Source organism: Anastrepha ludens, chromosome 4 (assembly GCF_028408465.1).
Source record: "Anastrepha ludens isolate Willacy chromosome 4, idAnaLude1.1, whole genome shotgun sequence".
NCBI lineage: Eukaryota > Metazoa > Arthropoda > Insecta > Diptera > Tephritidae > Anastrepha > Anastrepha ludens.
Window position 1 is genome coordinate 72,064,772 of NC_071500.1, and position 26,260 is coordinate 72,091,031.

The 26,260-nt window shown below is 35.8% G+C and overlaps 1 protein-coding gene across 1 annotated transcript in view; it reads right to left on the minus strand.

The window, feature by feature from the left end:
* Nucleotides 1-7,753: 7,753 nt before the first annotated feature.
* LOC128861871 (transient receptor potential cation channel subfamily A member 1) overlaps nucleotides 7,754-26,260 on the minus strand; it is a 90,044-nt gene continuing 71,537 nt past the window's right edge. Inside the window, exons 10-17 of the mRNA XM_054100246.1 lie at nucleotides 21,935-22,182; nucleotides 17,045-17,426; nucleotides 16,862-16,978; nucleotides 15,295-15,457; nucleotides 12,063-12,175; nucleotides 10,913-11,072; nucleotides 8,485-8,618; nucleotides 7,754-8,352 (exon numbers count right to left, since the gene is read on the minus strand). Of these exons, the coding sequence (XP_053956221.1) occupies nucleotides 8,179-8,352; nucleotides 8,485-8,618; nucleotides 10,913-11,072; nucleotides 12,063-12,175; nucleotides 15,295-15,457; nucleotides 16,862-16,978; nucleotides 17,045-17,426; nucleotides 21,935-22,182 (1,491 nt within the window). The 3' untranslated portion in view covers nucleotides 7,754-8,178. The remainder of the gene's footprint in view (nucleotides 8,353-8,484; nucleotides 8,619-10,912; nucleotides 11,073-12,062; nucleotides 12,176-15,294; nucleotides 15,458-16,861; nucleotides 16,979-17,044; nucleotides 17,427-21,934; nucleotides 22,183-26,260) is intronic.

The window sequence follows — 26,260 nt, forward strand, 5'->3', positions numbered from 1 at the left end:
TGTTGTGGAGCTCAGTATTGGGTTTCCATTGATTCTATCTGGGTTAAAAAGACTGAACGTCGATTGGCCAGAAAAATTTACCGACGTTCGTCCATTGAATGATGCGCATGTAGTACAAGACACACATTTTCGGCGCAAATGAATTGCCACATTCCGGCTGAGGCTCTGTGCTTTGTTTGACAGCCGATAGTTTCAGGTTTTCTTTTATTTTGTCTACGATTAAACGCTCGTCACATGTGTACATTAAAAATTTTACTTGGTGCACTTCAGCCTTTCATTAATATTGAGCACAAAATAACTAAGCATCAGCTCTTAGCCTTGATCTTTGGGCGGCTACCGGGCAAACACCAGTTCACATAGAAATTATGTGTCGTAAGTGGCAATGGATCGGACACACCTTGCGCAAACCACGGGATGACATCGCAAGGACAGCGCTAGACTGGAATTGCCAAGGAAGCCGTAGGTGCGGGAGACCAGCCAACACATGGAGGCGACAAGTAGCAGCAGAGGCGGACAGAGCAGGGCGTTCCTGGCGTCAATTTAAACATCTAGCTCTCAACAAACGAAATTATAACTTGTTTATTCAGGCCCTATGTTTCATCTGTATATGTATGTATACATGTAACTCTTAGCTCACTACTAATTAGCTCTGATCAGGTCTTTAACAAAATTGTATCCAGGCCAGAGACGTTTCGATTCCCCATCCGTTAGCGAATGGCGAGAAGGTGCAGCAACTGGCATAAATAAACCTAAATTGACACGGGGTATTATTTAATGGGTATTAGTAATGGTCTGCAGACTGACCAATGTAACGCAGTCCATAGAGAACACAAAATTGAGCAAAACTTAACCCATAGAAAACAACTGCGTTCTTTTCGTTACATATTTACACAATACATCGGTTTGTGTGTGTTTGTGTTTGGTTGTAACGACATCGGCCATTGATGTTTTTGCATACACACTTTTTCCCACATCTGCGTTATAGTCCGGGAGCCAGGGGTCATTTTGACCTCATCATTTCATGCCGACTGATTTTAATACTGAAGGCAGACGCTACCCAATGGATTACGAAACCAACCGTCAGCTGGTCCAGTAGTGGTGGGTACATGCATGGGATGCTGCGAAACGTGTCGAAAAAAATTGTTAACAAGTCATTTAATACCGACTGAAATTTTTTTTGTGTATTGTTGCATTTAGTAGAATAGAAAAAAAGTCTAGTCAGCTGCGCCGTAGAGGAGGAAAATACGGCATCTGAACAGGCGAACTTGTAAAATAAATTAAAAAGTAAAACTATTTTATGCCGATTGAATTTTTGTTACATAATTTTGGAAACATATGGAAATATAATAATAATAATCAGCTGCGTTTATAGCGGTGGAAAGACCGTCTTGATGAAAATACAACTTTATTCTGAAAAAATAGTTACAAGTGAATCATTGAAAGTATTGCCCATCGCTGGCTACTACTTTTTCCCCATCTTTCTGGTAGATCTCGTATACCGTCGCGGTAAAACTGTTCATCTTTTGAGGCTATCCACGGATCAAGCCATTTTTTGATGTCTTTATATGAATGGAACTGCTGCAGTGCTTGGCTCAATCATATCAATTGAAGTCGATACCGATCCCCAGTGATGGTTTTGCTTGATTTTAACAGTTCATAATAAATAACACGAGCTTGGTCGCACCAAATACATAGCATAACCTTCGCAGTGTGAGTATTCGGCCGAGGCGACGACGTAGAAGCAGTCCCCATGACTTTTTTTTCTTTGGATTGCTGTAATGAATCCATTTTTCATCACCTGTTACGATACGATGAAGAAAACTCTTCCTTTTTTTGCCGCTGGAGCAGTTGTTCACAGGCAAAAAAACGACATTCAACATCCCTTGGTTTTAACTCATAAGGAACCCAAGTCCCCTGTTTCTAAGTCATTCCCACAGCATGCAATCGCTTGGAAATCGATTGGCGGGTAACTTCTAATACTGAAGCAAGCTCTTCTTGCGTTCGACATGGATCCCCATTGAGCAATGCCTCCAATTCAGCGTCTTCGAAGGTTTTTGGCCTTCCTTCACGCGGACGGTCGTCAACATTAAAATCACCGCCTGAAAAAATCAGACGTTTTCACAAAACCATAAGTATTATGATACCAAAGCAAAATCACCAACGTGTCGAAGCAATTTGTTTACCATATGTCTAAGCTTGGTTTACGACGTTTAGGTTATGTTAGAATCGACTAGCACACACTGCTGGCGGCATCTACTGACAAACAGTGAGAACTTAGTTGCGCACCTAATACATGAGGCTCTCATTAGTTTCATGGTAGCAGCTGACATGGGCCTGCGTTTACGTTGGTGACTATGAGCACCATAAGTCTGTGTGAAAGATGAGAAGATATTTCTTATAACTTTCCTCAGTGGTGGCATACCGTTGTTCTGGCGTTAACCGATGCGTGATTAATTGTCAAATCTTTCTGAACAGTTTGCCATTCTCAGCTGTCAAAGCATAGTTATCGATGTTGATAGGTCTCACGCAGCTAAAAAACACCCGATGCATATGTATGTACATACAAAAGTTTGTGAAAGTATTTTGTTTAAATCCGTTTTGTTTGACTCAAAACACACCAGCCATTTGCTTCCATTTAAGGTAATTTTTTTTTATTGCAAACATCAATTTTACAATCAAGTTCTTTTTTTAATTAAAAGACTTTGCTGAAAATATTTACATACATACTTATGTATACATACATGTATAAGTAAATTAGTTTTTGCCTCAGCATAAAACTATTTTTTTACAATAATTTTAATATATTTTGTGGGAAAAATAAATTCTATTTCACTTTAAAGTCAATGTTTTACGTACATACAATATATATATATATATATATATACATATTAGTATGTGTATATATGTTTATATGTACGTTTAAATACACAATTGCAACCATAAAATTTAGCTATGCATGCTCATATATATCATAAGTAAATATGTATGTAAGAACATACAAATGCGCCTCACATATGTGTGTATAATTATATATCCATATAATTGTGTGTAATACAGCAAACATTTATCACAAACGGTTCAAATACACATATTCATATACAAGGTGGCGCAAATTAATCACCCTATCGGAAGCTTTATAATTTTTGCAAATGGCGTCGTATGCCAATCATATATGACACTCGGGAAAAAGACAGCTGCAGTATACAAACAGGTAAGCAATGGAGTGCATAAAGATTTCCATCACTTAAAATAATGTTTTTTTTTTTTGTGTATTTAGTAAAAAAGTTAATTAAAGGCAAAATTGGATGATCAATTTTTCGCTACCTTGTATATATTTATGTATTTATATATATTTATTTAATTATTTTATTTTTTATTTATATGTTTCAATAACTAGTTTTACATTTTTTTTAAAGAAAATTTTAAAATTAATTATTTCTTTACTCTAGCCTAGAAACATACATACATTTGTAAATTCGTCATTTCGGCATCGGATTCCAGTTCGGTTGTGTAATTGCATATGTTTATGTATGCATATATACTACGCATACATACATATTTGCTTATAAAACTTCATTTACTCTCAACTTTTTCGTGCACTACATCAACGACATACCAAACCAACAACATACGCTAGTAAGGCTGTAAGTTAGGTTATACAGTAAAAGGTAGGAAAAGACAAAAAAAGTGTATCCACTTATATACCTAGATAAAAAATAATAAAAATAAATAATTGGCGCATACAATCCTGTTAGGTGTTTGGCTGAGCTCCTCCTCCTATTTTTTTAATTCCATCATTGTGAATATTTTAGAAAAGGATTCTTTAAAACCCTAATTTATGATGCCTTTCTACGTGTTTATATGTGCCATCTGTGTTTTGCTAACAATTTAAAATTAATAGAAGATAAAATGAGAAATCAACTACCAAATATTTAGAGTGCCAATTAAAAAAATTTAGTTATACATAACTGTCCAATCGAAAAAAATGTTAATCCCAATAACATTGGACATTTTATCATTTCATACTATACAAATTAGCTTTAATAATTTAAAAGCCTCGGATTTGACATATAATATGTACTTATGTGTGTCCATAGATGAAAGGTGAATTCGTCCCAAATACGTTATTTTATATGAAAAACTAAAACTTGTCAACTTCCAAAACGATGGCAAAATAAATTTAATTTATTTTGTATGCCATCAGCTGACAGTTTTTGTTTTGATTGACAGCTTACAGGCAGCTCATCTTCAGGTAAACGGTATTATGTTCCCTAGCTATGCATTGAGAAATCCATTTTTTTTAGCCATTTTAGCGATTATGCTCTGATTAAGCTCTTAATTAAACATTGTGGAAACGGCCCTAGATGCACGAGCTCTCATAAATCTCGAAAATATGGGATGTAACAAATAAGCAATCGTGCGTAAGCTAAGCTAGTATATAAAAAAGTACAAAATATGAAAATAAAAATAACGGTAGAAACGACATTGCTAGGATAAGATTAACATACATATCTTAAGCCTTTCAAAATGGGGGGTTTTCGCTCCGAAAAAAGTACAAGTAATGGAGTGGACCTAAATGTCAAGTTTTTTTTTGCGCACTACGGAGAATTTCTTGCTATCTATGTTAGGATTTAGAGCCAATTTACACGATGTCTTTTCACCCTGGGTGGAAAGTCATGAGTGTCGAACTTAGTGGCAAAAAGTGTAGAGAAGTCCATGGGGTGGTTTTTATTTGATATTTCGCTTTCAAGGGCACGTTGGGCACGCTCAACGAATGAATGACCAAATAAATTTATCCACTTAAAAATCAAAATTACGCAAGGAAAGGCGCAAGCAAAAAGCCATCGTGTAAGAAGATTTTCGAGTACTTCCTTACAGGGAAATGTTCAAAAAACTCAGGGTGAAAAGTCGTCGTGTAAATTGGCTCTTAGACATTATTACTGAATTCAAATTCTGGTGTCTATTATAATATATTTTTAACCGACAATGCACTTGATATCGTGCTTATTTCCACTTAGAAGACCTATATAAATACACCAAATTTCGATATTTATTATACAATACAAATCCCCCTGGCAACAAAGCTCATGGAGGCGCAGCTATCATAATAAAAAGAACAATGAAATGCGTGGCTATAAAGCAGAACATATACAGGCGACTACAGTCTGCATCAACACTTTGACTGGCCCAATAAATATATCAGCTGTTTATTGTCCCCCCAAGTATGATATAATAACACGAAACATCAATACCTCGATTATCGGTTCCTAGCAAGAAGAGTCTAAAATGCTAAGCAGGTAACCACCACTAAAGGAGAAGACCCCTATATGAGGCCATTAAGGCAAATAACAACAGCATATTAAGCAAAAGAGAACCGATATATTGGCCAACTGACACTAAAAACTTCCTGACTTAATCAACTTCTGTATTGCGAAAAACCTGACTCATGAAAACATTGCAATAAAATAATGCCTTGACTTATCAACAGACACTCAACAATAATAATAACGCTCCAGGATAGACCTGTTGGAAACATCATCACCTCGTTATATAACCATAAGACGAACTGGAATACTCGTCTATTTCGTGATGTCGTAAAAGAAAACATGGAAAATTGAGTCTCTTGGAAATCCACCACCGAACTGAACTATGCAATTGTATATGTACTTAAATGATAACATAATAAAAGCAGTCAGATCATCGACACCAATATTTGACACTTTAACAACAAAGAAAATCCCTGCTCACTAAAACAATCATACACAAGCCTCCAATAAAAACAAATTGCAACACATGGGCAAGAACAAGCTAAGAGAAGGCTGAAATACTAGCTGACCACTTTAAAACAATACTTACAAATAGTATGGGTAATAAATGCATTAAGCTGCCCAACTCAATTGGAAATGCAATACAAAAGACGACAAAAGAAGAAAAAAAATATTATACAAAGAAACTTAAAGACAAAAAGACACCGGGATATGGCCAAATTAAGGGGGAAATTCCTCTTTCAACGGAATAACTAGGCTACAATACTTTCCAAAGGCATGGAAAGTTGCACAAGTTATAGCGATCGTCAAGCCAAACAAGAATGCCACTGTTGCTAGCTCGCTGCCCATGATCTCTAAATCGTGTGAGAAAATACTAGTTGACAGAATTTACCCGATTCTAAAACAAAAAGACGCTATCCCCTCTCATCAGTCCGGTTTCCGAAGACAACATTCGACTGTACAATAGATTCACAGAGTAGAAAACAAAATTACAGACGACTGCGATAAGAAGAAATATTGCATTGCCGTGTGTTTGGACAACGCGAAAGCATTTGGCAGAGTATGGCACAAAGGACTTCTATATAAGCTAAACAACTTTTTACCATTTAACATATTTAATATCCTTAAAAGCTACATAACTGATAGACACTTCTTCATAAAATACAATGATGAGTGCTCTGAAATCTTGACGGCAACAGCTGGACTACCTTAAGGAAGCGTACTGGGCCCCATACTATACCTAGTATACACAACAGATATACCAACGCCAACTACTTGAGGCTCCATGATAGCTACATTTGCAGACGACACAATTTTAATGTCAGTTAACAAAAATGAAGAAGCAACAACAAAAATACTGCAAGATACGCTATCAGCTACATCTCAATGGTTTGAAAAATGGCGTATTGAGGTCAATAAAGACAAAACACAACATGGTAATATACACGTAGAGAAAATCTGCAAGACATCCAATCTAAATTAACGGAGAAGGCATAAAAATACACTCAAGTGCAAAATATTAAGGCATCACGATTGACTCAAAACTCACATGGAGACAACACATATTGAACAAGAGAAACGAGATGAAAAACAAATTCCGACAACTTTACTGGCTACTAGGAAAAAAATCACCCCAAAGCTTATTTAATAATCAATAATTATACCAACACGTAGCTACAGGCAAGAAATTTGGGGGACTGAAAGTAAATCAAACCTACAAATTATACAGAGAAGTCAATCTAAGATGCTAAGGACAATCACAAACGCAAATTGGTATATATGAAATGACGATATTCACCGCGACCTCGGCATTGACACTGTCACTGAAACAGTCAAAAGAAGCAGCAGTAAGCATATCTTCCGACTATTAGAGCACAAAAACTATTAAATGAGACTGATACCGGAAAAGGAACTTCAGCCAAAAATTCTAACTAAATATCATCAAAGATAATAATGTTCTTTTCCAAAGGGAAGGGACATTTTAATTTCGACCCCAACACCAGTTTTTGTTTTTCCTTATTCACTCCTCTCGGGAGCTTATGGCCTCGACAAGACTCAGTCTTGCGTTGGTTTCGTTAATCTGTTTTTTGATTTCTGACAGGGTAGGTGATTAGCCTGCCTCTACCAGTCCTAAGTAGTGGGAATGCCCACCTGCCGTTGCTTAAGAACAACGCCTTCTTACTGCTTGAAGCGCCATCGGTGTGTCACATTTTACACAACACAACACAACGTCAATTACTTATTGTTAATATTAACAGTTTGTAATTTATAAAAAATAATTAAAATGGAATGGGGGTAATGAATAAGACCTTACGACTCATTCATGTTTGTCTGTATGCACACGCAATTTAAGAAAAAATTGAGATATATTATATATTGTAGGTATCTCAAGAAAACCTAATTCAAATGTTACCTTCTCCTAAGGTAGGTTTATTTACTAATAGTTCGAAAATTCAAAAACAATGTGAAATGTCTACCATTATTAATCTATTTATTTCCATAATTTTTCTAATTCTACTTGTTGCGCACACTTGGTATAAAAACTGCCTTTTGGTTTTTTTTACTACGAACGGAATTTAGTATGCATTCCAATTTCGCATGAGTTTTCAACCGCCGTGAACGTTAAAAAAATATGTGCTTTATATGGTTAAGCAACATGCGCCAGGTGTTAAATGTTCGATTGCTCGGGAAAGTAGACAATTCATTCATTACTTGTTGTTTTTTCAATGTATGAGCGTTGTGCTTTTTTGCATGGGTCGTAATAAACCCTTCAGGGAACAGTTTCTTAGTTTTTTAGTGTTTATAGTTTAAAAGTTGTGTTTTACCTATGTATGTACCACAATTTTGATATATGAATTTACGTGTATATCTTAAATATTTGTCTATATGTTTCTCAACTAGTTAGTTGTCTCTATTCATAGAGACTCTTATTAAAACTGAGCGCCGCGCGTAGTCGATTGCGTATTCGAGGTGAAGTCCATCGTGAGCCTAGTGCTGGTCCATTAATGTAGTTTGACATGGCCTTTAGATCATTTGGTGATACACCTTCATCCACGTCGTCAGCCTCGGTTTTAATTTCCATTTTCTGAAACGTAAATAACATACAAATTCACATACAACTATACAAATTGGCGCTATTTTTTAAATATACGTAAAATAAAAATGTTATATAATATATTTTTTTTTAATTCCTAATTTTTAAATATTTCTGCCACACCTGTACAATCAGACGCAAGAGCTGGTGTTGTTGGTCCAATAGTCGTGTGATATCACGCAATTTACGACGTTGGCGCTCCAATTCAACATTGATAAACTCGTCGTTGCTCTCGAAGGCAATTGCATCCATGGTACCTGGGGAAAATACAATACGGTGGAAGTTCAACATTAGAATTTGTATAAATAAGAATCTTTCATTTGCGTTTTGAAGAAAGAAAGATGAAAAGGGGATACCCCGAAAAATGCCTGTATATCATTGCTCTAATTCACAAAGGTCCTAACCAAAACTTATTTCGAAACTGCGTTTTTAACAGATTTTGTTTTTTTTTCTATACAAACACTGAAATGTTTAGTGAAATGGTATTTCAATATACATGCACAAGACTGAGCTAAAATAGAAACGACAAGAGCTTTGTTCTTCTTAGAGTTTATTTACTCAAAATAATCCCCTCTGGACTCGATACTCTGTTTTGCGCGACCTAAAAGTTTTTCGTTTCAGGTCATTGACCGGAATGTCCTTCAGGATGTCGGTACAAGCCTTTTGGATGGCCTCTACGAACGCAAAACCTTTTCGTTTCCTGACCAATGCAATTTTCCGAATAGGTAGAAGTCACACTGATCCATATCAGGCGAATACGGTGAGTGATTGATGGTTCAAATGCGGTTTCTAGTCAAAAAATCAGTCACAAGAGTGGATCGATGAGATGGTGCATTATCATGGAATAAGCACCAGATTCCTCCTTCGCGGTATTCAGGGCGAATTCGACGAATGCGATGCATCAAACGCCAAGATAGAAAATTGCATTGGCCTATTGGCACGAACTCCTAGTGGACAATTCCCTTGGAATCGTAAAAAAAAGAGAATCGACTTGATTTTTGACTTCTCCAAACACAATATTTTGGGTGGTGGATGGTATGGGGCCTTCCATTCGGCATTTTGGCGCTTAGTTTCAGGTTCATGTTGGAAACACCACGTTGGATCACCAGGTACAATGTCGTAAAAGAAGTTCTTTCGTCTTTTCTCGCCTCTTTCATGAGAATCAGCAGCTCAGCCAAACACCCAATAAAAGAATGTAAGCGTCAATTAATCATATACTGGGGTGTTTAACAATCTTTGCGGTTTGATAAGGAAAACAAAATTTTATGGTTTGAAATACACTTTATTATTCAGTATAGATGTGAGAATCTGGAAGAGCTGCGAAATAGGTTTCCAGAGACCTATGCCCTTATTATTTGATGAAAAATGCTTTGCGCACATGAAAGTCACTAGGGGCCAAATCTGGCGAATACGGAGGATGCTTCAACAATTCGAGCTTTAATTCAAGGATTTTAGCCATTGTCAAAGTGCTCTTTTGACACGGTGCATTGTCTTGATTAAAAATAATTTTTTTCTTTTGCAAACTGGGTATTTTTTCACGAATCTTTGCCTTCAGCTGGTCTAAAAGGTTACAATAATATTCAGAATGTATTGTTTTACCAGTTTGCAAGTAATCCACAAATAAAATTCCTTTTGCATCCCAAAAAATTTATGCTACCACCTTCTTGACCGATTTCTGGACACGAACACGTTACGGAGCCGAAGAACGAGGTTTACACCACTCTTACACTAGTTTCCTGTTTTGATTTAAGATCATGGTGATACACCAAAGTTTCATCCTTTCGAAAACACTTTAAATGTTGCTGAGAAAGTTGCATTTGAATGTGTTTTTGTTCCATTGCTAGCGAATGCGCCTCACATTGTGCTCACAGTTTTCTGAAACCCAATACTTCAGTCAAAATATAGCTTGATGCTACATACAAAGAGATGATTAGGACTACTACTAAATCTTTTTCAGTCACTCGACGATTTTCCAATAAGATATCCTGTATTTTTTCTACGACTTCTGGTGTTGTTGCTGTTTTTGGACGTCCTTGACATGGATCATCTTCAAGTTTTGTATGGCCACTGTAGTGATGCCAAAACATTCGTTTATGAATTCCCTTTGCTTTTAAACCTTCCGAAATTAAAAAAATTCAACCAATGCACGATGCATGATTGTTTCCATTGTGGAAACTACTGTGACTCGTTGGCACTAAATGGTTTGTAAACAAAGACAGATTGAAATGAAAGAGCATGCCAACATATTAAACGAGAATTTAGGCTAGTAGCAACGTCTCTTTTATTGAGCTGCAAAACTTATTGAACAACCTATTATATGTATATAATATATCCGAATAAAGCGCTTCGGTTCATTCAAATCTTATGTCAATTGGAGTTGAAGAAGTGCATTGAAAATTAATTCAAACGCATGGAAAAGTATATTGATGTTAATGGACAATATTCTGAAAAAACAACAAAGCCATTTCTGATTACTTATCTATCTTAAAACTTAAGCAGCAACCCTCGTATAGATTACTTACATATTTGTACAAGATAAACAAATACTTACTATCCTCACTGAATGGATTCGAGAACCATTTGCGCAAAAAAATATCCAGAAAACCCAGTTTGCACTTCGTGTTATTTGGATATTCGATGAGCTCCATTTTATCAATTTTTTGCAGCCACATTTGAGGCAATTTATGCTCCAGCTCGGTATGCAAAACCACCTGCGCGAAAAACAATGGTTATATTTGATTTTAAAATATATGCGCGAATGTATGTGCTAGGGATGCCACCCACGTGATGCCGATGTTTTTCAGGTCTTTAACGTAAGCATACCCTAGGGTCCCTAAACAATTTTAATGCCGAATTGAAAGCAGTTGTTGTTTACTACAGAATTTGGTTGCAGTATAAGATTTTCAATTTCAAAGAATCTGGCTTTAATTTACTTACAAAAAATGGTGTAAATTAATGGGGATTCAAAAGTGCAACATTAATATCAATAAATAAATCAATTAATTTAGTCGAGCTAAGGCAGCTTTTGTTTTTTTTATGTTTACACATCAAGAGAAAAAAGGTATTAGCTGTGAGTTTAACTATATTTATGTACATACATGTCTGTATATTTATATGTATATATTTGGCGGCCGCTCCGTGCATGAAACACCAAAATGAAAATTTTTGTCTAATAGCGGTCGCCCCTTGGCAGGTAATGGCAAACCTCCGAGTGTATTGCTGTCATGAAAAAGGTCTCCATAAAAAGTATCTGCCGTTCGGAGTCGGCCATATTTATGTATAAATATATATATATATATATATATGTATGCATATATTTGATATGTATATTGGACGCCTTTTTTAAAACCTTTGGTTGATCACCCGAGTTTGGCCTTTTTTTGACCTGTTCGATGATTCTTTTTAAAAGGTTATGTCCATAAATCGATAGAAATTTAAATTCTAGAAAACTAATATACTTGGAAGCTCAAGTCGTTAGCTATAATAGAAATATGTTAAATTCGCGATCAAAGTCGAAAAAAATTCACGTCCAAAGTGCTCTCAGATATTGAGGTATATTAAAAGAATATGTCCCAAGGCGAACCCCGGTATTATAGGATTACTTTAATAATTTTCCGAATAAAAATTTTCTGCAAATATTGGCATCCCTAGTATATACATATATACTAGTATACATATGTATATGTAATCCAAGTTCAAACCTGCATAGCTAACCGCTTGAGCTGCGCATTTCGTCTGACAGACTCAATATCACCAACCGCCAAACCGATCAGTAGATTCATTAGTAGAATCGGCATGATAATCATGAATACACCTGGAATAAGATTTAGCATAAGAATAATTGAAAATTAGTAAAAATTTCTAACTTATAAGTAAAGAACAAAAATACACATCGAACTGGATTTGAGTCAAGCGAAAATTTCAAATGAAATATTCTGATAAGTTGATATATGCAGATATTTCTTTTCTTGATGAATAAAAAAGGTATGCTCGAGTATATCAAGAGTAGGAGGTGTTCTTGTTACGATAGTTGATGTTCTCACAATAGCTGTGTAGGACAAATTCGATGGGCAGGCAAAAGGATAAGAACTATTTTCGATGTTTGGCTTGTGAGCAAAATTTCACTGCCATAGGCCTTGGTGTTCACTCACTTTGTCTCAAAACGATATCTCATACGAGGTGTGGCAATTAAGTTCCTGGAAATTAGTTATAACTCTCCGATTGCATTCGACAATCCGATGTAACATAAATCCATCGCAAACCATCAATTGGCAGACAGTTCGACCACGCATCTACTGATAATCAATTAGATAATCGTTGTTGATTTCTTTCACCCCTTTTACATAGCATGCGCTAGCAACTTTTTTCAGAGAGTTCGAGAAGTAATTTCTTTTTTTTCCTATTTTATGTGCCAAAAGAATCATTGAAAATAAGACGAAAAGCGATGTTTGGTGTGGTGTTTGGGGGAATGGCACCACATCATTTTGAAAAAGTATTTATATATGTACCAATTGTATTCTTAGACAGTTCAGCTTCAATATATGTAGATAACTTGAGTTTTGCATTGGGCATGTAATCCTATATCATGGTCAGGCAATTATCATTACCAAGCAAGAAGACGAAAATAAGTACTCTTTTCCAAGAGTACTTCAGAAAGCATCAAATGTATTTCAGAATAGCCAATTGTACTTCGTAAAATGTATTGCAATTGACTATTCCGAATTACATTTTACGTATTCTGAAATACAATTGACTATTCTGAAACACATTTCCCGATTTCTGAAGTATATGAAGTTTTTTGAAGAACTCTTAGAAAACATGTAGTCCTAAGCGAATAGTAGAGTATAAGTTAATGGGTTACTCCCGCATGCGATCCCCATAATGAAATCATAGACAAGCGAAACTATTCTGGTAACTTTTTAGAAGAAAAAAGTCGCAGAGACTTATGTGATCCCCCGTGAGTGCGCATGCGTAAAGCGCTTATAATTTATATATAAGGATAGCTAATTGAGGTTAGTTGTGGTTCAATGGTAAGGCTACACAAATGCAAAGGATATGAATCATATGGTGAAACTGCTGCGTTTTCTTCATAAACGCAAAAAACTCCGAAAGTTCATTGAGTCTAATGCCGTTGGAAATTCAAAGACATATGTTTGAAGACAGTGATGTCGCGTCCTAGCCAAAGCGAAACCATTACCGAAATAATGCTTGGCGCTCTGCATCTGCTTCCCAGTTCTGCAGCTTCCAAGTTCTGCTTGCCATGCGTCCCATTAGGCGGAGTCTTGTAATGCTATCTACCACACACATAACCAATTGAGAAAGTAAGATTAAGAGGTAAGAGAATAATATTTTATCAGAGCTTGGTTGTCAGAACATTTTGTAATAAGACTTTGTAGAGATGGAGGCTTTACTTTAAGTTAGTCAGAAAGATGATGCAATAAACATGCAAACATGTAAGCATGCCAAGTTCACTGAGAGCTCTTTTGAGCAACACTTGAGCCATAAGTGAAGAAGAGAGTACGCCCATACAATTCGCTTCTTCCTCAGCTATTCCTATGAAAAATTTGTTTCCAAATTTGAAAAGTGGTATAGCCTGGTTCATGATTCAATGATAAAAGGTTTGCTCAGTAAGCAGCTTTCTCGTTCTCTCTTGACAAATCGGCTCCCTTAGCAAGCTAGCTCTAGAAATTTTGAGTAAAAGCGGAGGAAAAGTAGAATTTGTAGAAAAAATATTTCATTTTCAAAATGGCCTGCTTACGAGCAAGAACTCGCTAAAGAGTTTTCAGGACTATGGTAGTATGACTTGAAATACATACCGCTTAAGTCAGGACATGATAGAGTAATTGACGCAGTCCGAGATCGATGAGTGGTGAATTTACAAAGCTTTATTTCTGATGATGTGGTGATTTAGAAGGAATTCATGTATTGCAAAGAGCTAGCATTTCTCAAAGAGTTACGATAGGGTGAATAAGGCCTCTTCATGTTTGAATAATTGGATAGTCTCTACGCGATCGATAACATTGCAGACCTCATTATAAAAAAGTTGGGATTGACGGAATTTGTTTCCAATGAGCCCACCTTCCCATGAATGGATGAAGTGTCTAGAGGAGGCTTAGCAAAGCACAGTACCAGCATGAAAAAGCTTCTCATTAAAAGCCATCTGCCGGATTCGGCTTAAAACTGCAGGTTTTCCATTTGTGGAACGCGCACTACAAATAGGAGGAGGAAGTGTTCGTGCCAATTATTTATGGCGATCGGTTTTAAATTTAAAACTTAATTCACAAAATAAAATCTTGGATTAAGTAAAATAATTTCTTTTTTTAATATTAGACTAGGCAATTTCCATTAATAACTTCTATTCGTACCATTATTTACAATAGATTCAAATATTAACTAAAATTTATTTTCTAATTCGTTCGCAGTTTGTTTCCATTGAAGTAAGAAAATATTTTTTTGCTACCATTTTTACCAAAAATGATTTATTTTTTTCCAATTTATTCACCTTCTTAAATACAACCTTATGTAAGGGAGTGTCAAAAAACGAATGTCACTAGTGAGCAAACCCTTAAAAATTGAATCATAAGCCTGGTTCATATAACCGAAGTTTAAAGAAATAAAAATCTAAGGCCTCTTCATGTTTGCATCGCATTAAATCTAGTTGAGACTCCGTTTACTTGGAGTTTATCTAATCTACCGGGAGCAGACTTAGTAGAAGTTGTATATGTATACGAGTATACAGCTACAAAGGTGGCAGCATTTTTAGTTAATTCTAGTCGAGATTGCTTTTGGGTATTAACTAAAGTCTCACCTTATTTAAATAAGTGTCCGTACTGTCCGATGCATAGGTGCCATATATTCTATTTCTTTGTGATCAGTTGCATTTTCACATATGCAGTGTCTTAGTTTTATAAAAAAAGATTTTCTAATACTTACTCAAAATCAGAAATGATGTTATTGGCACTTTCAGCTGGTCACGGTAAAAGGTATTAACATAAGTGCCCACAAAGTCCAGTTCGCCCAACATCATTGAAAAAGTGCGCAACAGTGACATCGGTATGTTGGAGAACGATAAATGATTCGGTTGCGCATCGTTTATCTGTAAAACGGCATAGAAGCCACACTTCATAAAATAAAAAGCCGGCACGAAAGAGCGTTTACTTTTATATTTTATCCAAGATTCTGACAGCAGTTACACTATTAATGAAAAGTAAAGAGCCTCTGCGACTAGTAATGGCTATTTGAGTTCCTGTATAAATTTATTTAAAACATACACGCAGATGCATGTTTTTATGATAAGGATTACTAAATATTTTTTAAGGAAATAATAAATAAAATAAGGTATAAAACTGAAGTAAAAATATAAACGATTAATTTTTAATATCGTTGAATGAAAAAACTATATGCAATTCAAAGACTGAAATATATTTTCACAAATATTTTTGATTGAATAATACTTTTTTCGCGTCCCTAAAAGTAGTCGGTGATCACCCAAATATCACCGAATATAAGATTGCGCAGGCTATAGCAGAAAAATGGGCATAATAATGGCGCCACATAAATGTAGATGAGATGTGCGAGAGGATTAAGGAAATATAGTCAATTTAGCGAAGATTTATTAATAAAAAATGAAAAGTTAGCTTAAATAAAGGTAAACAAAGAAGAAAATAGAAAAGGATGGCATAACTTTAGTCAAAGGTGAGATGCGCGCGTGAACTATGAATATAGGACCAAAATTTGGAAGATTTTATAAACAAAAATGGTTAAGTTAAGGTAAACAAAGAAGATAATACAAAAGAGAGGCAATCTCTGACTTTCAAATATACGCATGTAGGTGAGATGTGCGAGACAACTATTAAGAAAGGACCAAAGTTAATACTTGTAAACCAAAAATGCAATGTTAGGTTAAGTTAAGGTAAGCAAAAAAAATAATAGAAATAATGACAACCTCTGACTTTCTGAGGACCCAAATTTGGAATAATTGTAACAAAAAACTAAAGTTAGGTTAAATAAAGGTAAACAAAGAAGAAAATAGGAAATAATGACAACCTCTAACTTTCCAATATAGGTGAGAAGTGCAATAATAAACAAAAGTTCAAAATCAGGTTAAGGTAACAAAGAAGAAAATATAAAAGATTGGCATTCTCTCACCTTCTAATTAAGGTGAGATGTGCGAGAGAACAACTAAGATGGGACCAAAATTTCGATGATTTATAAACAAAAAAGCAAAATTGGGGTAAGTTAATGTAAACAAAGAAGAAAAAAAAAAGGAAATAGTTGTTTGTGTATTAAATTTAAATAAAAAACTGCAATTGCATCAGATGAACTGTTAATCTGTCCAATTTACCGAAAGCCGTGTAGCGGTATGCGCATTTTTTTGTATTTCCTCAACTGTGTTCATTAATAGTTCCCAAAATTTACTAGGGACTACTGTCAGAATCATAACATTACTCGGTTATTTCTTCAAATTTCTAAGTAGTTCAGTCAGACTGATTGATTTTACCTTTGATAAAAGAATGTAAAATGCTAAACCGAAAGCAATGATTAGTATTGAAAACACGGTCAGCACTTTTATCAGAGTTTGTAGTATCTCCAAAAACATCACAACGTATATGCCAACCTAATGAAAATATAATTATTAATTATTACTAAATTTCTTGGAAGTATTCTAGTTTTTCAACAGTACTTGGTCGAATCGTTGTAGAAAGAGCAATAGACGGAACCACGATAAAAATACCGCCACTGCCGCAGCCGAGTAGTGCACAGTCGATATATTACCATCAGAGCAGAATACAGGCCATACCATGATCAAGGCGGATATGTATAGAATCCATGATATTAAATTGACTATCTCGAATATGTAGTGTAAGCGTTGTTGATACATTTGTAGAAATTCGCGTAAAGAATTGCAGCCGATATAAACGACGATTGCTACAGCGCAGAATACCAAGGCGGTAGAATGTTGCAGGCACTCATAGGTCTCACCATATTTCATTGCAAACGATTCATTTCCCTCCGTTGGATTTTCAGACCATCCAGTATCGGTGTTATTAATATTTGTTGTAGAACTGAAAGATATATGTGCATAATAATAAATTAATACAAAGATAAATATGGTGAGAGTAAGCAAAGTTTCATTTTTCTTTGCGCTACTTGTTTTGGCAGCACGATCATCCATGGTAGGAAGGCTCCACTCTTTACCCATAAGAGTAGGTATCTAATTAAGAGACAATGAATTGGGTCAAGCAAATGAACGAGGGCCGATTAATGTTTACATGTCTTAAGAGAAACCTAACTGTTGACGTGTTTTTCGAAGAACTGCCAAACAAGAAAATATCGCAAGGCAATGCAACTAACAGGGGTGTGACCAGGGCACATTCAACAAGGTAGAAGTCATTTCGACATTTCTCTCTGTTGAAATGCGATTAAAATGATAAACCTTAATTTTACCGACTGTCGATAAATGTAAATAAACTCGTAGGGGCAGGTTAACTCTTTGTTTTTTTGATAGGAAAAGGGAACACTTTTTTCTTAAATTTTTTTAACTTTGCTTGCAAGTTTTAAGTGGCGGATAGAAAACAAAGCTAATTTAATGTCTATTTTCGTGAAAATAAGACATCTTTTTTAAATACAATTTCATTGTGAGGCAAAATGAAAATAAAAATAACCGTCATTCCTAGCGTGTTTCAGTTCGACCCCAACTTTAGATCTCATTCTTCAGTACATTGACCATAGAATGTAATCTTACAGTCTGTGTCAGAAAAAAGGATCCGCGATTATTGATGAAGTACATAAGTGGTCTGGCTTTCCGGCAAGATGCGTTTTCATAATTCCACACATTTTAAATAGGGTTGTCGTCTGGGGACACCATCTTATTGTTTTCAGGCCTTACAGAGTCGACTTTGGTGTTTTGGGTCATCAAGACCCAATCATTGTTTCTTCTTGGATACGTCTTTTTCACCGACTTCAAAAGTCTTCGGTTGTAAATTTCGGCCATTTTTACGGCGTTAAAATTTTGGGTGAAGAGTTCCAAACATCCAAAACCGCGGTCGGGTGTTTAACAGTGCGCTGTACGATATGGCTCGCGGACCAAGCTCGCTAAGTGGAACCAAAACCCAGAAAGTTGCTTCATTCGAGAACCTTACCTTACTCCAATCGCTTTCCATGTTTTCGGTAGCCCAAGCCTTGCGTTTCTCGCTGTGTTTTTCTAAGAGCAGTGGTTTTGATGGTGTAGGACTTGCCCATTCAAAAATATTTGACCCTGTAGACCAGGAACTTGTAACCTTGAGGGAATAAGTTCGAAGCGTTTTTACCGAAGACTTTTATTTAAACAAAATAAAATAATTATATAAATAAGCTAACCAATTATATATTCGCTGCTGCTATTTACAACCACTTTCCATCTTGTTGATGGCGTTCCATCAAAAATCGCCTGGTCTGGCGTCAAAGAAGTTTTTGAGTCTTTAAAAACTTCTTTGTTATGAGAGGCAACGCCCTTCATATGGTTTGACAGGGGGCGGAAAAGATGGTAAACGGTAGGTGAAAGGTCCGGAGAATACGGCGGATGCTGAAGGACCTCCGATTCGAACTTTTAGAGTGCGCCTTTGACCACTTATGCAACATGCGGCCTGGCGTTGTTGTGAAGGAGTATGGTTTGACTACGTCGATCAGGTCTTTCCAGTCGATCACGCGGTGCAGCTGGACAAGGTAGGGCTCCTTATTCACTCTTTTCGAGAATTTTCCAGTGGACCATGACCTTCCAGTCCCACCAAACACCCAAACACATGCCTTCTTCTTTGAAAGAAGATCCGGCTTGACTCTCGGCTTTGGCGTATCTCCTGGAGCCACCCTCTCCTTTCTTTGCTTCATATTGATGTATAAGCACCATTTCTCATATCTCGTGACGATTCGGTATAAAAAGCGCTGTTTATGACCGCGTCCTGCTCGATGGAGGGCGAGATGCTGAGAAGCAATTTGAAGGCGACTTTCTTTATTTTTTTCGTTCAGCTCGTGAGGCACCCAGACCCAATTTTCCGGTAAATCCCATTGAATGGATTGAGAATCTTTTTATGATCGTAGTTCATTTTTTCCGCCAATTTACGTTCACCTTCAAAAGAGATTTGAGACGTTCTTCATCGGCCTTCTGAATGCCTTCCGCTGCAGGACGTGTTATCGAAGTCAAAGCGCCATTTTTGAACTTTACAAATCATTTCTGTAGACTCGCCTGTGATACCTTATCGATACACGTCGCAAATGTCCCGGGTAGCTTTTTGATCTCGATGAAAAGCAAAGAAGAGGAGTTGTCGAAAATGTTGATTTTTGCCTCCTGGGTATTCCATTTCTAAGCCTCAAAACTAATACAAAATTAAATAACTGAAAATTACAATTAACATAGTTTTGTAGAGCAGAAAGAGTTATATCGAATGAATTCTGATACAAACTGCAATAAAATCGTTGTAAAATGAAAGAACTTATAAAAACGCTACGAACTTATTCCCCAACCCTAAATATTAATGATTTGCTTAAGGTCATTAAATATAGTGAAATACTTGTATAGGTGCCGATGATGTTCAATTATATGTTAGTTGTCCTTAACTGCCTTAACTGCATTGATATTTGCATCAACTTGATTAAAAATTTAGGGGTTACATTTAACAGAACCTTGACAAAGAGTAACCATATTTTTACTACCATAGGCATAGTGTATGGCTCCAGTGAATATTCGACTGCTTCTACCTACAACATTTTTGTTACCAACGTTACTGTATGGTTGTGAGTTACATACTCATTATGATTGTGTGTGCGTATTAAACTCAATGTTTTTTTATAATAATATTGCGAGATAGGTATGTTTACTAGAAAATACGTTATGACCACATTTCTGTTTTTATGAAAGCAATTGCATCTTTGCACCTTTTCATGATTTGCCTAAGTTTAAGAGATCGTAACTACTCAAGAACCCAGATATCTCAAAGATCGACTTATGTTTTCAAAATCTTGCTATTCGTTAAACTGGTGATAGAACGCCAATACTTTGAGTTATGTGCCTGTAGAAAATCTTCTTATACAACATTACCTTAATACGGTCAGGAAGTCTAAAATGCAACCCTACCTTTAACAGCCTGCTGTTAAGGCCAAGGTACATGGCAGAGTATACATTTTTCTTCTTATCATCTAGCAGCAGCAAAAAGCAGACGTTTTACGAACAAATTACCTTAATATTCTATCATTAAATTCAATAACTGCTTCATTTTTCATTGAACTCACTTCAATACTGTCCGTTTTTGGAATAATTTATCCCTAAATATTAAATTTATAAAAGAGAAGTTGCGAGTCAGACATAAATTGCTTCGTTATCTTGACGAATATTGCTGAATGCACTCAAATGATTTCTCATTATTTCAATCACTACTACTACGACTACTATTTATCTTTTACAGCTTCAACTTCTTTACTACTACTATAATTTCAATTTTAATTTTATTGCTAATTCTTTTATCTAGGATTTAGTTATGTAAGCTACTTTTAAGGTCAATCATTGTAAAATAACCTTTGGTTGCATGTAAATAAAATAAATAAATAATTAAATAAATATAATTTCGCATCACAATTTATGGCGTGTTTCCCGCTGCTGACAACACTATTCGTGCTTCTGAGTACCGATTAATAGAAACTGTACAAATATTGGTCAATATACTTTACAGCATATAAGAAATCTTGTGCATACATATGTATGTATTGTATTTGTTACTTGTTCCGGTAATCATTTATATGGAAACATAATTAAGATCACTCTCACAAAAGTGAACTCCTTTAAAGTTTCTGAAGCCTATTCACTTAATTTCTGATTAAATCAGACTAGTTCCGGAGCAGACTTTAAAGACGCGAACAATTTGAGCAACCATTCTTAATTTGGGTCTGTTATTGATCGACCTTCGTATTCAGTATTCCATATTTTAGGGTAAATTTTTCAATTAGTTTCCAATTAGTGAATGGACTGGAAACTGGAATGGTGAAACGAATTCAGAAAGCCAAGCCAAGATCAAATCATTAACTGGTTCTTAGCGAATTTGACAGAATCAGCTGATTGGCTGACGTCGCGGTTTGCGTACAAAAAAACTGAGATTATGTATGTTGGTGATATACGAAAAAATCAACACAGTCTACGTCCATCTTGCTTCGTTACCTGACTGATTGGACGAGTGTCTGAATAAGTGTGCCTGAGACCGAATTTGGCTGCCACGTGACCGGGTACGCGGCAGCTGAAGTTGCTTGCGCAATTTTGTTTTTCGTCATAGCAGATTGGCAAAACCTTGTAATTTATCATCTTTGGGTAACTGAACTTCTTGTCTTTATGAATACTTTTCACCATCTCCCTAACTTTTTTCACTTCATACGTTCTTTCGAGCGCGTTCAATTTCGGTAAATTTGCACTGAAAAAATAATTTTGTCAAAAACTCTTTGCTAATTTGAGCACTCCATTTCTAAACAAAAGTAGGCATATGTATGTAGTATATATATATGTAAGTAGTTTCTAGGCATTGTGGTATTTATACGAAATAATTTTGAAACTCACTTCAAATTGCTGTCATTAGTGAGCGATAGTCTCCAATTGTTCAAAGCCGTTGAGTTTACTGCCAAAGGACGAATTTCAATGTCGTTCATCATAAGCGAAGAAAAAACGGTGACGAATAGAAGAAATATTGAATAGATCAACAAATTGGCAAGATGAAAGTATTTGCCGTATGAATTCCATTTCATTTGCAAATATTTTTGGCTGAGTGGATGGGCAAGCAGTTCGACACGTCCATGTGTGACCATCGTCTGGCAAATGCGTGCAAATAAATAAATATGTATGTATATTGTTGGTGTAGCTAAATTTGGAATAAATAACATCACGACAGCAACACAAATGTTTAAAATACAGGCATACAGAAAAATATTTTCATTTACATATAGAACAATTTACATATAGGAATAACAAGACGGCACAGCTGAAATTTGAAATTAAAAGGAGTTTTCTGTTTCCCACGCAACATGCAGAGAAAACAAAAGAATCGAAAAAAAGAATATATTGTACAATTAATATAGCATTTATTTTTTTCAAAACATTTGATTATGCAGATAACACAAAACAGACACCTATTTACATATGTATGTATGTACAAAACATTTGTCAGGTCTAATGGTTTTATAAACTAAAATAAATCTGGTTATCGAAAATGTATGGGGTGTTTTTATTTGGAGTGATTAAACTTACTATAGAAATACATCTCGTAAGGCAATTGAAAGCTTTAAAGAATGGCGAAGAGATGGAGCTCTCGATTTTCGACCAGTCCGGACGTATGAGCAACGAGTAATCGCACGGCTGTTCGATGCTTATTAGTCGAAAATTTTCGCGCGCGAAATCGAGTATTTCGAATTTATTCCTATAATTTGAGCGATTCTTGTTTTGATTCAAAAGCTCGGAGCTTTCGAACAAACATTTGAGTAGTTGAGCAATGAACGAAATTCCAGCGAGTATAGGGCTTCTCGCCCTGCTCGATACCCGGGTGTCTAAGCTTTAGAATAAACTAGTTTTTCGTTTATTAGATACATAAATAATCGAAATTGTTTCTTATGTAGTGAGACGAGGCAATTTCATTCGACGCGCGTTAATATAATTGGTATCAAATCTTTCCGTAATTGTATTTATTGCATAACGAGATTAAAGTCTCAAAATACGAGTAACTTATTTTGATTTCATACATATTTACTTATTACACCGCCTGAGTTCAGGTTCGGATTCAGTACTTCATCATGTAATCTGTATTTTAGTTTGAAATTTTTGTTCGCTTATGTTATCAGCTCCTCTATTGGGACAACGTGCCTTGCAAGTTTTTTATTGTTCGGTAGTGTTGAAATTATTCTTCTGTCAGCATTCTCAGCACGCGTGGTGTTTTCACTTTCAGTTACTTTTAAGACAGTTTCACTTTAGGAAAATGATAGAAATTGCACGGTACAAGATCTGGTGCATAAGCTGATGGCTAGACATCAGGATGCTGCACTTGACTGGATCCTATTGACAGACAATGCAGAATGTTACATTGTTTTTGTGATTATCCCATGTCTTCTCCAAATTCGGGTCGGATTTTTCTCCTACTTTTTAACAGACTTCAGCTGAAATGCGAAGAAAGCAATGCCAATGACTAGTAGTTTAATTTTCCGGAACTCAGTGCAGATGATAAATCACTATTATTATCCATATTTGACGGGGAAGTGCGATCTGGGCAGGAATTATCTTGAAAACGCGCTTTCTTCAATAAGTTTTAAGTTCCAGTAACGGTGATTCGAGTTTCATGTGAGCGATGCAGGCAAATAATTTACGACTTTTTGGTTTGCCATACCAACTAGCCATGCAGCTGACCAAATCATCTCAGGAAATGGGCAAATCTCTGTTGATAAGGCTGACATGGAAGCCCACATTCGGCGTATTGCGGGTATTACGGAGATTCGATCGGTATTGCTACTAACAGTACAGGGCACAAAAATGGAGCGACTTAAGGGGGTAGTATGGTATTTTTTTTTTTTTTTAATTATTCTATAACATCTTAAGATTATTGTGTGAAAGTTTGAAGTGCATTAGAGTAAAATTGACAAAGACACAAAGGATTAAGTATCTACCTCTCCAACCGGATTTCACGCTGCCGAAAATAGCTACCTAATCTTTAAACGCGTTTTTCTCACACTTGCCTTTTTTACGGTCGGTGTCCACTGTAGAATCATATCTACTGCACCGATTCTTTTCAAATTTGTTTTTTTTGTTTCTTTACTTTATTCACGAGGTAATGACGTCGAGTTTTTTTTTTTAAATTTTGTCATATTTTAAAACAACAAAGTTTTCAAGTTTTTTTTATGAAAAATCGGTGTTTTGACTTCAAAGCGCTTTAAAAACTTTAAAAAAAAAAAAAAAAAAAAAATTCGACGTTGTTACCTGCGAAACTTTATTAGCTGATGAAATCAATTTGGTTTTTTGATTTTAGTTGATCCAGTAATGAGTTCTGAGGGACACCGCAATAAAACTTTTTTATGAGACGTCCGCGAAGATTCGCTGCCACCAACTCATTTCTTCATAAAAATCAATGAAAATTTCACACAATATTCTTTAAATATGACTTTATAATGAAGTAATTTTAAAATTTTGAATAAATCAACTGTGTCGACAAAAAAAATTTCGAGAAATATGCTTGTTTTACACCGAATTAACCATACTACCCCCTTAACATTCCTCCTATGAAATAAAGTATACGCCATGGATACCTCAGTTTACGTTTCCCCTTTGAATTTATGGTTATTTAAATTTATTGCAAAATGAAAAACTGAGTATGCAACATTTCTTATACATATAAAATCTGTAGCTTCACGTGCTTTTATCTGGATAACAAAAAAAGTTGATATGTGCCGCACGGTGTAATATGATAATATACTCTCCAATAAAGTTTGTATTTTGGCTTTATATATTCACTCCCTCGAAAAAATTCACATTATATATAAGTAATATTATAAAATATATTATCATGGTATAGGGTGTCTGGTGGCAGAATTAGGAATGAACAGCCAAATTAAAAAATAATTCCTAATGATAATTATATCCATAATTATTACAAATTCAAGTGCGGATTTTAGTTTTTTTAATTGTTTCCTCTAAATGTTGATCATTACGTCGGATACTCTCTAGGAATGTAGACTACGGAACTCTGTGCCACTCGCTGGAGAAGCGATGTCGGGATGGCATTAACCTCGCGAACGATATTTTCTTTTAGTGGTCCGATGTTCGCCGGGTTTGTTTCATAGGCTTTACTTTTGAGGTACCCCACAGAAATAGTCTATAGGGGTAAGATCGGGCGACTTGGGTGACCATCGTCACCGAAACGGCTTATCAGTTTATTAACGTTCCCACGACTGTCGGTTCTACGTATATGTATGGGGAATGTTTATACTGCTACAACAACATCAGTTTGTTGGGGAAGAAATCTTGTCATATAGCCACGGTACCTTTGGCCGTGCGTCACATGACGCCATCTTGCTGAAACCATATGTGTGTACTGAAGGAAGATATTCTCTCATTATGGGCAGAAAAAAATCGCATGCGCTGATAAGAGACACTGTTCACTGAAATTTCTTGCCCTTGACGATTTTCAAACAAATATGGTCCAAATATTCCACTGCTTCATAATGCACACCAAACTGTCACTTTGGGACTGTGAAGTGGCTAATGATGCTTTAATAGTGGCTTTTGGCCTTTAGGTGACTAATAACGGAAATTTTGCTTATTTACACTTCCATTTAAATAAAAATCACTCCAACATGTCTCGCAGAAATTTGTACGCAAATAGTAATCGTTAGGCTTAAGCGCTTGCACGATTTGAATGAGTGAGGTCTAAGTTCCTTTCGTAATATTTGCACAACATTTTTTGGAAGTCCCAGGGCAGCTTTCTTGCGCACGAACTGATGCAGACTATTGTGCAAACTTGTTCTCGATGTCCGGCTGGGCCTCGGCTTTAGGGTGTTTGCCACCGAACTTGTTACCCAGAACCTTCGCAGCCATGAATGAATCAAATCTTCACTTGAGATATCACGTAAGCGTTAAATATTGGAACGTGAATAAAATATACTACGAGAATTATTAATTTTGAAGTACGCTTCGATTGCGGGCGCACGTGGTTCACCCGTTCACTGCGTCTTCGTGAGTATATCACCCGCACGAGAGAGAAACTTTAAATTTAAAACCTAATACTGCCACTGGACACCCTGTACTTATGTGTGAGTGTATAACAAAATAGTTACATTACGTAAAAGCAGACAAGCACATTTTTGTATCACATACTGTAACAGCTGAAATTTTAAGGTTAACAAACGGTTG